At 40.7% G+C, this 12,914-nt stretch overlaps 1 protein-coding gene across 3 annotated transcripts in view; it reads left to right on the top strand.

The window, feature by feature from the left end:
* slc16a4 (solute carrier family 16 member 4) overlaps positions 1–12,821 on the top strand; it is a 37,896-nt gene extending 25,075 nt beyond the window's left edge. For all 3 annotated transcript variants that reach the window (XM_050065564.1, XM_050065562.1, XM_050065563.1), the window contains 3 exons: positions 1,415–1,626; positions 5,170–5,263; positions 8,061–12,821. In XM_050065564.1, the coding sequence (XP_049921521.1) occupies positions 1,415–1,626; positions 5,170–5,263; positions 8,061–8,269 (515 nt within the window). In that variant the 3' untranslated portion in view covers positions 8,270–12,821. The remainder of the gene's footprint in view (positions 1–1,414; positions 1,627–5,169; positions 5,264–8,060) is intronic.
* Positions 12,822–12,914: the final 93 nt, after the last annotated feature.

Here is a 12,914-nt window from a genome sequence, read left to right as displayed (position 1 = left end):
CAGTTTCTTTTTGGTCAAAATGCCCTAAAGGGTTCAAAGTTCGATGCACGAACCCTAATGGCACCTGTTAAATGTTGGTGAAAAAGGAGTATCAGAGCATTCTAACCAAAAATAAAATAGTTCAGAACCTAAAAATTTAGTTCTCAACTGGAACCAAAATATTGCAGGATTTTCTTAACCTGAAGTGCAAACAGTGACAATATCAGTGGGCGTGCCATGTTCTACAGATTAGAAAGAGAGCATGAAGAAGTCAAGTGGGAAATCATCAGGAGAAAAAAGTGCGTGCAGTGGTCTCATGAGTTAAGTTGGTCCATGCTTGTTTTTTGGACGAAAACAAATCAGTAACAACAAAAGTTTGTAGGTTATCAGGGTGATGCAGCATTTTGCCACTACTGTTATGTCTGTTGTGCGTTGTAACACCCTCCGTTGATGACACATCCTTGATTACAATGGTTTCACTCAAAACTGGTGGAAACGGAAACTGGTTTGCGCGATAGAGCGAAGGTTACCAGAATCCACAATGTAATTTCATGGAAAAGGGATATGTGAGGATGTACTTGGACACAGTGGTGCTTTGAGTGACATGCTAACATGCTCATAAGACAATGTTACATTTCATCTGTAGGGGAACTTGAATGTGTGTACAAAATTTCATGGTTAAGCCATCTAATAGTTGTCAAGATATAATGTGGAAAAAAATGAAATGTCAACCTCATGAAGGCAGCCTCAGGATTATTCATCTGGGAACAGTTAGTGTATTTACAAAATTCCATAGCAATGCATCTAATAGTTGAGATATTTCAGCCTGAGCTAAACTCTCTGCATGGATAGATAACATTATGGGTTGTGTTTGGGAGAACGGACTCTTTAATGCATCTGCAGCTTAAAACAGTCTCTGTACATTTGCATTGCAGTAGTTTAATATTTATACCTAGTGCTTAATAATGAGTCTGCTTTATTTTACTTAATTATATGGGTAAGTGGACATCTGTGGCTGGACTGGGTTTGTTCTCTAAATATGCAGCTGCCTGATTGTTGAAGACTGAAGGTGAAGAGAGTCAGCGATGCTCTTGTGTTTTGGAATTTCATCAAAAACTCCATTACCAAAGAGCAGCTTCCTGTTACTACCTGAATATTTTATTGTTTTCATCCCACAGTCTGCCTCTTGTCTCATACTCCTTCCTTAAAGAAACAGTCCACTTATTTTATTTCTTTCCAACCAGGACAATCCACTCTGTACGAACGATGCGTCCTCAGGAGTTCCTGGAATGTACATTTAAAAACAAACAATTAAAGCCTAAAAAAGAAGTCTCCTTTTTACTTGCCTTATTTTTTTGCCCTTTTGTTCTCACCTCTAAGTCTCATTTTACAGTTTTACTTTGACATTCACAAGCCTCACTTGTCTCTGTTACAGGTATCACAGAGACCATCGCCCAGCTGGCCTCGGGCTGGGTGACAGACAGGAACCTGCTCCATAAATACCACTACCACAAGGCCTACCTGATCCTCTGTGGCCTGGTCAACCTGCTCTCCCCACTGGCAACCTCCTACATCCTGCTGATGGTTTACGCTGTCTTCTTTGCCATCTTCTGTGGTGGATACATGGCTCTGCTGCTGCCCGTTCTGGTAAGGAGAGCACCCTACTTAAACATGGCAACATACATTTGTACCCTCTTAAAACAAATTAACCTGTATTAATCACAGGGTTATAAATTTCAGTAATGCTTTACCTCACAGGTCCCATAGTTACATCTGCCACGGAGGTCAGGTTTTTGCTGCTGTACGTGCATTTGTCAGCAGGATTATGGAAGAAATATTAGCAGCTTTCACAAAACTTGGTTGAAGGGTGTAGCATGGGCCAAGGAAGAACCCATTACATTTTGGAGCGGATCCGAATCATGGGTGGGATACACAAATCATTTTTCAGATTCATTAACATTTAGAGGTAGGGCATTTGGCTGCACTCGCTGTGTGAAAAGAACTGATATGTGACTTTAAATTCATAGGAGGGTTCCTAGAATGGAGTAAGTGGCCTAATTTGATATACCTCGGTACAAAGATGAACATGCAGACATTTGGCATCAGTCTATGGGCATATGATTTTACATCATGAAGAATAAAGTCTCCAAGAATTAATAAAAAAAACTAATAGCCCAATTTTAATTGCGCAGCAAGGAGTGCAAAGTCATGGGTCTTAGGTGCACAGACTCTGTGGGCGTCTCAGACTGCAGAGGGTTGTGTGAAGTGGAGTAGAGATCAGATTTATGTGTGGTGATAAGAAATACACTCTCAGCGATCACCCTCACACTGGTCTCTTCGCTAAGAAACAGTGGTGCCAGTCACACTGATACATGATGATAATGATTCAACAAATGCAAAGAAGCTTCAGAAGGCATTGAAATTGTTGGTTTTTGTTTTTTGCATTATTGATTCGCTCCAAGTGTTGTATTTGCTTTCGTTGATAAGATTGTCAGATTGGCAGCAGATAGGCATTGCACCTGTAACAGATGTGGTTCTCAGATGTCTATTTTAAGCCCAACATCTACATCAGCCAACATCTACTGCATACCCACCCTACTCTGCCTAACTCTGCCTCTGATTGGCTCACCCTGATATTATCACCCTAAATCTAACCGGTCTCACTCCTCATGCCTAAAACTAATGAATCCAACCAACAAAGGCAGCAAGTACCAGCCAATCAGAGGGATAGTAAGACAGGGCGTACCTTTGCTATTCTAGGGAAACAAATTTGTGTGGTGCATTGAGCTTTGCTAACACCAGCATGCTGACATGCTGATTATAAGGAGGTATTTACCACCAACATCTTTGCTCTGATTGGACGGCAGTTGCTCAGTCCATAGGGACTTAGGTTGGGAACCGGAGGGTCGATGGGTCAAGTCCCTGTCTACTTGACAGTAAATTATTTGAAAACTACAGACATAAAATAAACAGTCACCTAAAATCAAAGGTCTAAGAAATGACTCAACTAAGCACTTGGTATCAGTAATTGTTTTCCAGAAGCAAATTCAGTCATGGTTTCTGTATATTATAGTTTACGGTAGGACGGAGAAACTGACTGAGCAAATTTCAAGTGAAAACTTGTATTAGAAAGTCAGTAAAGATTAGTGAAGGCATGTAAATGTAGACTCTGTGGTACCTGTAGATATTGCAACAGCGTGCTCTCCTCAATATCATTTGACTTTTCATACAATCCCACCAGCATCAGTCCCCTTAACACCCTTACAGTAATCAGACTCTCTAATCTGCTGAATTCACAGTAAGTGTATTTCTGTGTTGGGGACTTTTGTACCATGAGAACATGGCTTCATTACGTCATTGTGTCACGCACTGAAAGTGAAAAGTATCCGTGAAGCAAACCGTTGGAGATATTTCCCAACTGCCTTTATGGGTGGAACAACGTATTAAGTCAGCGAGTATCCAGTGTCGTCAGGTCATGTCACACCTGAGAACAAAACGTGAGGACATATATGTGGTGTGATTTCACTTGCCGATGGTGTGATCTCAAAGGGCAGGACATGCCTCTGGGACTAATGTTGACAAGTAGGATCTTTTTTTTTTTTCTGAAAAGGAATGGAAGACAAGTTAAAACCAGTTTTCTTCTTAAACCAGATTAGTACTAAAGCTTGTCTCTGCCTGTTGACATAAATCACTTTTTTCCAGACAAGGAAAATAGACTTTGAAAAGTAGGTCAAGTGTCTGCATCTTCTTAAAATGCTATGATCTCTTGTTTGACTTGGCAAGGGAGGGCTGGTTTGGTTTTAGCTCAGACTTTACTGGTACTGTGTTGACAGGTAAGTATCACCTCACCATCGGCATTAAAAACACAGGCCTGGAAGCTGCTGTCACTCATAAAGTGTTCGAGGCGTCTTTCAGTGCAGGAGCCAGCGCTAGACAACTGTTCGGGCTATTTAACAAACAGACTTTGCTTTCAAATTAAAAGTTGTTTATCCTTCAAACTAAATTGGATCATTATCTGAATCACAGAGCGGGTCTAACTGCGTACATCATACCTGGAACCAAGGCAAGTTAGGTCCGTAGGATTGCCTAAACATTTGTCAACTAGAATTACCACCCTGCAGCTCTAGGCCTCCACATACCAGTCAAGTTTCTCTTACAGCTTCCATCCATGTCTGTGAACTCACACACATCTTCCCCCTGCGGACACAAAAGATCTACACAATCAGCAGAGTTTCAAGTTTCATGTTTTGTGATGTCATACTGACCTTCGACCACAAAATTCTAATCAGTTCATTCTTCAGTCCAAGTGGATGTTTGTGTCAAATTTGAAGAATTTCTCCCAGATGTTCTTGAGATATTCTGTTCCCAAGAATGAGATAGACAAGGTCACAATGACCTCTAACCTATGACCACCAAAATCTAAACAGTTAATTGTTTAATCCAAGTAAACGTTTGTGCAAAATTTAAAAAAAAAGGTTTTCTGGATATCACATTCACAAAAATGTCACAGTGATCTTGACCTTTGACCTATAACGACCAAAATCTAATCAGTGCATTGTTAAGTCCAAGTGTATTTTTTCACCAAATTTGAAGAAATGCTGTCAAGGCATTTGTGAGATGCCGCGTTCATGAGAATGAAATGGATGCAAGGTCACATTGACCTTCAAGTGAATGTGTCCAAGTGAATGTGCAAAGTTTTACAAAAAAAATCCCATTAGATATCAGATTCACACAAATGAGACAGACAAGGTCACAGTGACCTTGACCTTTGACCTATAACCATCAAAATCTTATCAGTTCATCATTGAGTCCAAAGAGACGTTTGGGAAATTCCCTCAAGGCGTTCTTGAGATATTGCGTTCATGAGAATGGGACGGACCTACACATGTATGTATGTACATGCAGACGGATGGACGGACACCCTAAAAACATATTGCCTTCAGCTACAGTTATCACGGGTGCAGAAAAGAAAGGAGTAGAAACATCCAAACACTGTTTTCATCACATTTTCATTACAAACTGTTGTATGCTTTGGAAAACATAAGTTAAAATATGTTGGCAGTGTGAAGTATATGTGATTTGCACAGTGCTGAAATGCTGAAATCTGTTTCAATTTTAAAATGTCAGTAAGAAATAAGATGACTCAGTGTGTGCAGAGCTTCAGGTTCAATGTGTTTTTCTGCTTTGCAGGTAGATCTCGTGGGGTCAGAGAAACTCAACAACTCCATGGGCTTCTCCATGTTCTTTGTTGGCCTTGGTTGCCTCACAGGACCTCCTTTGGCAGGTAAACGGATCGCGTAATGGAAAACCTTCAGTCAGACATGTGTTAACCCACTTTTCCACATGCACACAATAACAAACGTGTACATATGCACTGCATATGTATGGGATTGTAGGCATGACATCACTGTTCTGAAGTGATTTGTTACACAGAGGCCAAGGTGAGGTTTGTGTGTGTGTGTTGGCCCATAAGAGCTTCATGCAGTGAGTGAGTGAGTGAGTGGGGGGATCGGTGAAGGGGTTGATAAGCCTTTCTTATGAACATATATATTTTTAGGGGGTGTTGTGGCACATATTTTCATGGGGCCCTGAATTCCTTATGGTGTCTCCAAACATGTGTATGCCTGTCTGTGTGCATGTAGTCACTGTGGAGTGTGAAAACTGAAACACACACAGGAGAAAAACAACCTATAGTTGGTGCAGCCCTGCAGACTAGGACTTTAGGGTTGCTTGGACAAAAATGCATACAGGGGTTACTGGGTCAGATTTCATCTTGCCTTGAAGTAGAATAACAGTGTTGTGTGTATGTCCATGGTCGGCTGGGTTTGAGTGTTTAAGTGATGGCAGATTGCCTTTGTTAGTCTTAGAGAGCTGTTTCTAATCAGGAATCTTACTATGTTTTTTGTTACATCAGGTTGTGGCAGATTCTTTCTAATGAATTACACCTTTTCTAGGTCAGCTGTAAAAAACCCATCAATCATCTGTGTAGCGCATGAACGGCTGTGTGAATCAAACCTGTTCTTCACTGAAGCACTGAAACTTGCACTCCACGTCTCATCATGATAAACACATATATATGACATTTTTTTTCTGTGATTATGCGAGGTACTTGTAGGAAAAATAACTCTTTGGCCCCAGTCAAAGCGGGGGGTTCCCTTGAACCTATTGACATGGTCCCTGCCCACTGTGTTGGGCAATCCCCTCAGAGCAGCTTATGGATTTGGGGTTGAAATGTGACTAATGACCCCTTTAGGGTGGTACGGAAATAGCATGTGGCTCTGTTTACCATCTCTGTGGTTCGAATAAGAAACGGACGTTAGGCAAACTATGTTCTCTCCTTTCAGGTCACAGGTTGTGATAACAGAGCTATTTGCATACACAGCTCTTTGGGATGGTCACCCGTCTCAGCAGCAGCTGTAATGTGGTCATACCTGCTTTTTATCTGGTCCTCTTTTATGAAGTAAAATGTCAACATGGCTCATGTGAAACAAGAACACAAAAGCACAGACAGTTATGAGTCACTTGCAGTATTGTTTTCACTGAAGTCACGCATGCTAAAAATGTGAGCCCTCCCTGTTCTGTACAAGAACATTTGGGTTGCTAGGGCATGAAAATCCATCTTGATCATGTTTATCCTTTTTTATTTGGTAATAATGCAGTTAATAAATGTTCATGTTGCGTTAATAAATATGGATAAAGCCATCAGGTCTGTAGCTGTAAATGGCATAAAAAAAAGTTCTGCACTTTTCTACGAGATCGGTGTTTAAACTGTCCATTGGTGGGGTTTTCCTGATGACCATTAGAGCTAAAAAGACGAAGCAAATGTTTTGCTGGGAGAAAATAAACCACAACCATTGGTATTTTTTGGGAGCAGTACGGGAATACAGAAAATCTGCATGCAAATTTCCTGTTTGACAGCTACGCACACGCACTTTGGGTCTGGTGCGAATTATACTATTGCTGTGCTCCGTTTTAGTCAACAACAAAAAACCTATTCAGACAGAGAATGTCACAGGGGCTAATGTTAGCTACACAACATACAAACTAGTCCTGTTGTATGACTAGCATATAGGCCTAACGTTAGCAAGTGCTACATAATCGGCTACATTAGCCTATTCATCGTATCCCTGCCGGGCGATCACAAACCATATGTTGTCCTTTATTTGGTTGTTGAGGTAGTCGTTGTGGTGTTTGTCCTACAGTTGGTAGCTAGCTGTGACCTGGAGGCATGACATCAGATCGAACAAAGGATTTCATTGGTCAATTGAGGTTCGTCTGAATATTTTTTCCACTGCACAAATGTTCTGCAGAGGTGTGCAAACATTTATAAGAACCTTCAAAATCAGTTTTTATACATTTCTGTGCAAACATGTGGATGAAAATCCATGCTCAGTGTGAAACAGCTCTTAATAATAATATTCTAATATTGGTCATTATAAAGCAATTAGCTACAACTCACAAAATCTCATTTCTAAGTTGTACCACTTTCTAATGAGTGCTTTATTAGTGTTCAAAGATGTTTTATGGATCCTCTTGAGTCCAGGCTAACTTTGTTGTTTGTTTTTTGACATTTTATGCATTTATTTTTGTCTTTGTTCACCTGCTTAACCGCCCTTATCCTACATGCATGATATACTTTTTAAGCACAAGCTCAGCTGCAAATCTGACTCATCATTTTGACAGTCTGACAGTATGAAGCTGCCGGGAAGCTGAAATACACAGAAAATGACACAGGCACCTGTAGAGATCTACAAATCTTTATTGACAATGGCTCAAAATGTTAGCATAAAAATACTGTTTCTCTGCTTATACACAAATACAGCACAAATATGTAAGAAAGAATACTATAATACAGGCTGTACCCCACTAGTTCTTGTGCCCTTTTTATTGGAAGTCCACAAACTACTGTAAATCACTGCCAATATTAATTCATTGGGTTTCTTTTGGCTGTTCTACGCACATAAAGTAAATAATGCGTGAAAGCCCCACAACAGTACTTTCAATGGGCTTCCTCAGCTTGTCTCTTCCTGATACACTGTATATAAATATGTTACTAGAAATTGTTTGTTTATGTTTTGCAGGTTTCCTGTACGACTACACCCAGACTTACGACTGTTCTTTCTACCTGGCTGGGCTCTGCTATCTGCTCTCTTCCGTCTCGCTGTTCATGGAGCCGCTTGCTCAGCGCTGGAAGGCCAGGAACAATCTGACCCGCACCAAGAGAGCGGAAAGCAGCTGTAAGACCAACGGCTGCTTCACCCCCGACCGCCTGCAGAACGGCGCTGTGTAGTAATGAAACCCAGGGAAGGCCTTCGATCTTGAACCAGCATGCTCATAATTTGCCATGGGCCCGCATACCTTGGACCTTGGACTCCAGCTTAAAGTCAGGACCCAAGTGACCCTTAATTTCAGCAGGAGCCTAACACAGGCCGAGGAGACCGCAGTAACACGTCTAAGAACATGCAGCAGTTGGGACGTTGGTGAATGATTGAACTTTTAAAGAGCCAAAATTATGTTCTGCGAAATATTTTACCCCCTTACTCTTGTTCTTATCAAACAGTACATTCATCCAAACTGACACAGCACATTTTAATATTAGCTGCTTTCCAATCATAACTTATTAAAACACAATCTGTTTCCCAATGCAACAACAAAATCTGCAATCACTTTGCAGTATCTTCACATTGCACATTAATATTGCTGGAAACTAAGCTATGCAGTTGAGCTTGAAATCCTGTTATCCGAAATCCTTCTATCATTCTGCGATGCCATTAATGGAAGCACATATCCATGAAGAAATACTTCTCACTTACTTTCTCTGGAAGCATTTACCTGTTATCTGTAAACCTGTACTCACTGGTATGCACTTTGGGCCAAGTTGTGATTATGCTGCATGACATTTCTTATGACCTTTTTAACTGCCAGCAACCACTTAAAGCTGGGGTAGGCAGTTTTTTGGCAACGACAAAAAGAAAAAAGCCAAAATTTGAAAACACAGCCCTCCTCCTGCACCTCTGCCCTCTCTGGCCTAAGCCCCTCCCACCCACAGAAACATGAACATTTGCCACAGCCATGAGCCTATGACTACAGTTAGCACTTCAGTTTCTGAAACACTTCACCAATATTTAAACGTTTTTATTGTGTTTGTTGCCAGATTCTCTTTTAGCCCGTCTTCCTTTTTTGGGTTGTTTTGTAGTGTAGTTAGTTGTTGCCAATGCTCGAATAGCAACTTTTCTGCAAGATTTTCCACCACTGAATCAGGCTTTCACCATCTGAAGGGACGTGCACGTGCATTTGCATTTGCAGAGCAGCCAATAGGAGTGACCTGTGACTGGCCACAGTCTCCCTAGCAACCCGAAAACAGAGCCAAGAGGAGGTGCAGGAGTCATGTTTTCTCTCAGGCTAGTTGAATTACAGTATGCTCAAAAGTTATTATGGGATTTTTCCCCCAAAGATGCCAAAAAAAAATCAATAAATCAATAAATAAAAACTGCCTACCCGAGCTGTAACTGCAGCCTGCTTCTGTGACACAAAGTGTAACCTGCTCTTCAAAGCCAAAAAGCAGCAACTGTTTCAGTAGTTTAATCTCTTGCCCCAGCAGGATTATCATAGGCACAGGGGTAGATTGTACGGCATGTTCTAGCATTTAGAGGTATAATCATATTCTCGTATTTATATCCTTATTATTAATATTCTGGACGCTTTTATTTGTCTGTCAGCCACTTCAGCATACTTTGACAGACACACTATTCAAACTGCAAAATGTTCAGCTCGTTTGGACATCTGTGCTGCTGTCCAGACTTTTGGATATCTTTCTTTCAACTTTTTGCCCCAGAAATTACTGGACAGAATGTTAAAAGTTTAAACATTTTCATTTCCTCTTGAACCCTTTCATTCATTGGTTCATACAGTTTCATCTACTACCTTTTGTACTTTATGACACTACTTCTGTTTTTCATACCTCTCATAGTTTTTTAATAATGTGTGTGCGTGGTGTTGGTGATTCAGAGGCAGTGAAAAGTTAAACTGACCCTTCAACTGCGTTCATCTCTTACCTACATAAAAACTGACACTGCACAGACAAACTGTCTCTACAACTGAGATTTCAACTACTTTCAGCAGAAAACACGTCTGTTGACATGCTTAATTTATTTTTATATAACTTTTATTTTGCTAGGATCGGTCCCATTAAAATTAAAAATCTCTTTTTCAAGGGAGTCCTGGCCAAGATAGGCAGCAGCACAAGTTTCTGCTCTCATCTCGTACTCTTTATCTGACAACTGAACATCTATTAGTCAACTGATCTATCTTAAACTGACCGTTTACTACAAACTACTGTCACTGCTCACACACCAGCTGACAGTCGAGTTTATCACAGGAAACGCAGTTCAACTTTTATTTGTAATGCTGCAAATGACAGTTCAGCTGCTTTCATGTTTTATACTTTAACAATTCAGCTGCTTTCAGCGCTTGTGAGTCAACTGATATTTCAGTTGCTTTCATTCTAACACTTCAGTTTCTTTCAGCTTTTATTCTTTAGCTGACAGTCCAATAACCTTCTCGTCTGGGAACCAGACAAATCCAGGCGCTTATGTTTTACTTGCTCTGGCAGATGCATCTGGTCCTCCTCCGCTTTGGACAGATTTCAAGCCACCTGAGACGTGCCAGGCCAATCACAACCATTTATTTGATGATAGGCTTGTTTGCGACAAAGACCTTAAAGAGGAGCTCCGTTGAGTCATTTTCGAAAACAAGATGGCTGCAGCTGATGTGGACCTTTCTGTCAAAGTTTTGAATTGCCTGGGTCCAGACCCTTAAAATCCGTCTATGACACGGACTGATTCGTCGGGCATCATGACATGATGGTTAAAAGCAATCAATTCAAAGAATGCTGTGGGTGGACTAACGATTAGCCAGTCAGTGCCATGGCAGGACCAAGTTGTGCGCTCTCCGCGGTCCACACCTTCCACTCACTCCGCCATGTTGACTGATTACATAGAGGCAAGTCTTATCCACAACACTTAATATCATAGTTTGGTTTTACTTAGCTCTGCTCCACCCTGAAAAGTCCGGGAAAACTAGTATGTTGGCATGGTTACAATGAAAACAATGTAATGAGCCAACAATTCTGTCTGACGTCAGGCAAAGTAAAACGAACTGGCCAGTATGATTTAACTTAACGAAGAACAATGACCTGCACTTAAAGCTTTACTTGGGAAGGAAGGCGTTTGCTTTACTTCAACAGGATTTAGCAACAGTCATATACCAACTCATAATATACCAGCTCATCTTTGCACGCTGTCAGGCAGTAATTTCCACCCACTTTTCACCAAGTCCTTCAAGTGATTGGCTGGTACTGCTGTGCTGTCATTGGCCATCTACACCATACCTGGTCACACACTGATAAGCCTTTGATAACAAAAATTAAATGAGAGGATCCAACTAACTTGCATGTGGAGTTTGGTGTGGCCATGTCAGGCTAACTGCATTTAAACACATACAAATATTTGCTAACAGGCAACAAACCTAAAACTGAAGCTTTCAGCCATGACACTTTAACTGCTTTCAGCTGCCTTCTGCTCTGTCACCTCAGCTCGTTTCAATGCTCACACTTCAAATGACAATTCAAACATTTTTAGTGCTTCATCGTCAACTGGCATTCACCTCCTTTCATCACCTTTTAACCTGTTTACAGTGTTTGCACCTGCAGTTTTGAGTGCAAGCGAACACACTTCATTTCCTTCAGAAAACTTAATTATTCTTTTTGTGTATCAAAACCTCAGTAGTGACCTTTTTAAACACTACAACAAACTATAAACTGCCTCTTTCCTTTGTGGGTCAGCAGTGAATCATTTTAATGTCATTTTAATTAACTGCACATTCACGTTATGTTTTACTCTGCAGCGCCTGCAGGTAACGGTCACGCCTAGCTCACCGTCTGCGAGCTGTTCTATGCAAGTGCTAACACACAGAGAGATATCTTTCATTGACAGCTCACTTGTACATCATTTAAACTGTAGCAATGATACCAGTTCCTTAAAGAAGAAGCCAGTTTGGTCGAGATTTAAGTATGCTTCCTAAATATATTGATCACAGTTGGACTGCTGATGAGCTCCGCTGAAAAGCAGGGTTTTCTGTGTCATTCTGTCAACCTTGTGTGTCTGTAAATCTCTGACCAACTGCGTTATAAAGATGTTTTGCTGATGTTGCCCATATAAACTGGACTGATAGGAAACCGTTGCCTCGCCTTTACAGTGCCTACAGGCAGCCAATTAATGGCAATGCAACTTCTTATTATATTGTGTTTATATATGGGAGTCTGTTGGTTGTTTTTTATGTCGTAGAGGTTTTTGTGTTTTCAATGAATTCCTTGTTTTTCACCACTGTTTGCCTTACAAGGTACTGTATTGTATCTTTACTAACTCTCCTGTGATGTCAGCCAAAGACACATTAGAAACCTACCTGCAACTTGAAGTTTATTATTAGTTAAAAAAAAAAAGTTTTAGCTGTTTAAGTATATTTTAAACGTGATGACCCTCCATTATTCAGTCATTAAGTCTTACTTGAGGGCAGCCCAGGATCCAGTGCTGGATGTGTTTTGTTACGCTGCCCTCTTGTGGCGGAAGGAAGCCTCTACTCAAAGAATGCTGTCTCAATTAGTACCAAATTATTCCCCCTCATCTCACTTTCACAATACTGAGCAAGGCTCTTTGTATTGTTTCAATAACGACAGTCATGCACAAAAGCTCTTTTGGCTCACGAGTTGCATTCACCACCAGTATGCTTTTGTGATTGAGGGCCACAGAATATTTTGTACCATAATAAATCTTTTATGAAATGTGCTTGATGCTTTAAAAGTAGATTTTGGTTTGGGATTATTTTACTTTATAGTTATCTGGATATGTTAAGGATCTGTATGTTTGAGCATTATCTTG

The sequence above is a fragment of the Epinephelus moara genome, chromosome 16 (genome assembly GCF_006386435.1).
Source record: "Epinephelus moara isolate mb chromosome 16, YSFRI_EMoa_1.0, whole genome shotgun sequence".
Taxonomy (NCBI): Eukaryota; Metazoa; Chordata; class Actinopteri; order Perciformes; family Serranidae; genus Epinephelus; species Epinephelus moara.
This window is presented reverse-complemented; position numbering and strand designations above follow the sequence as displayed.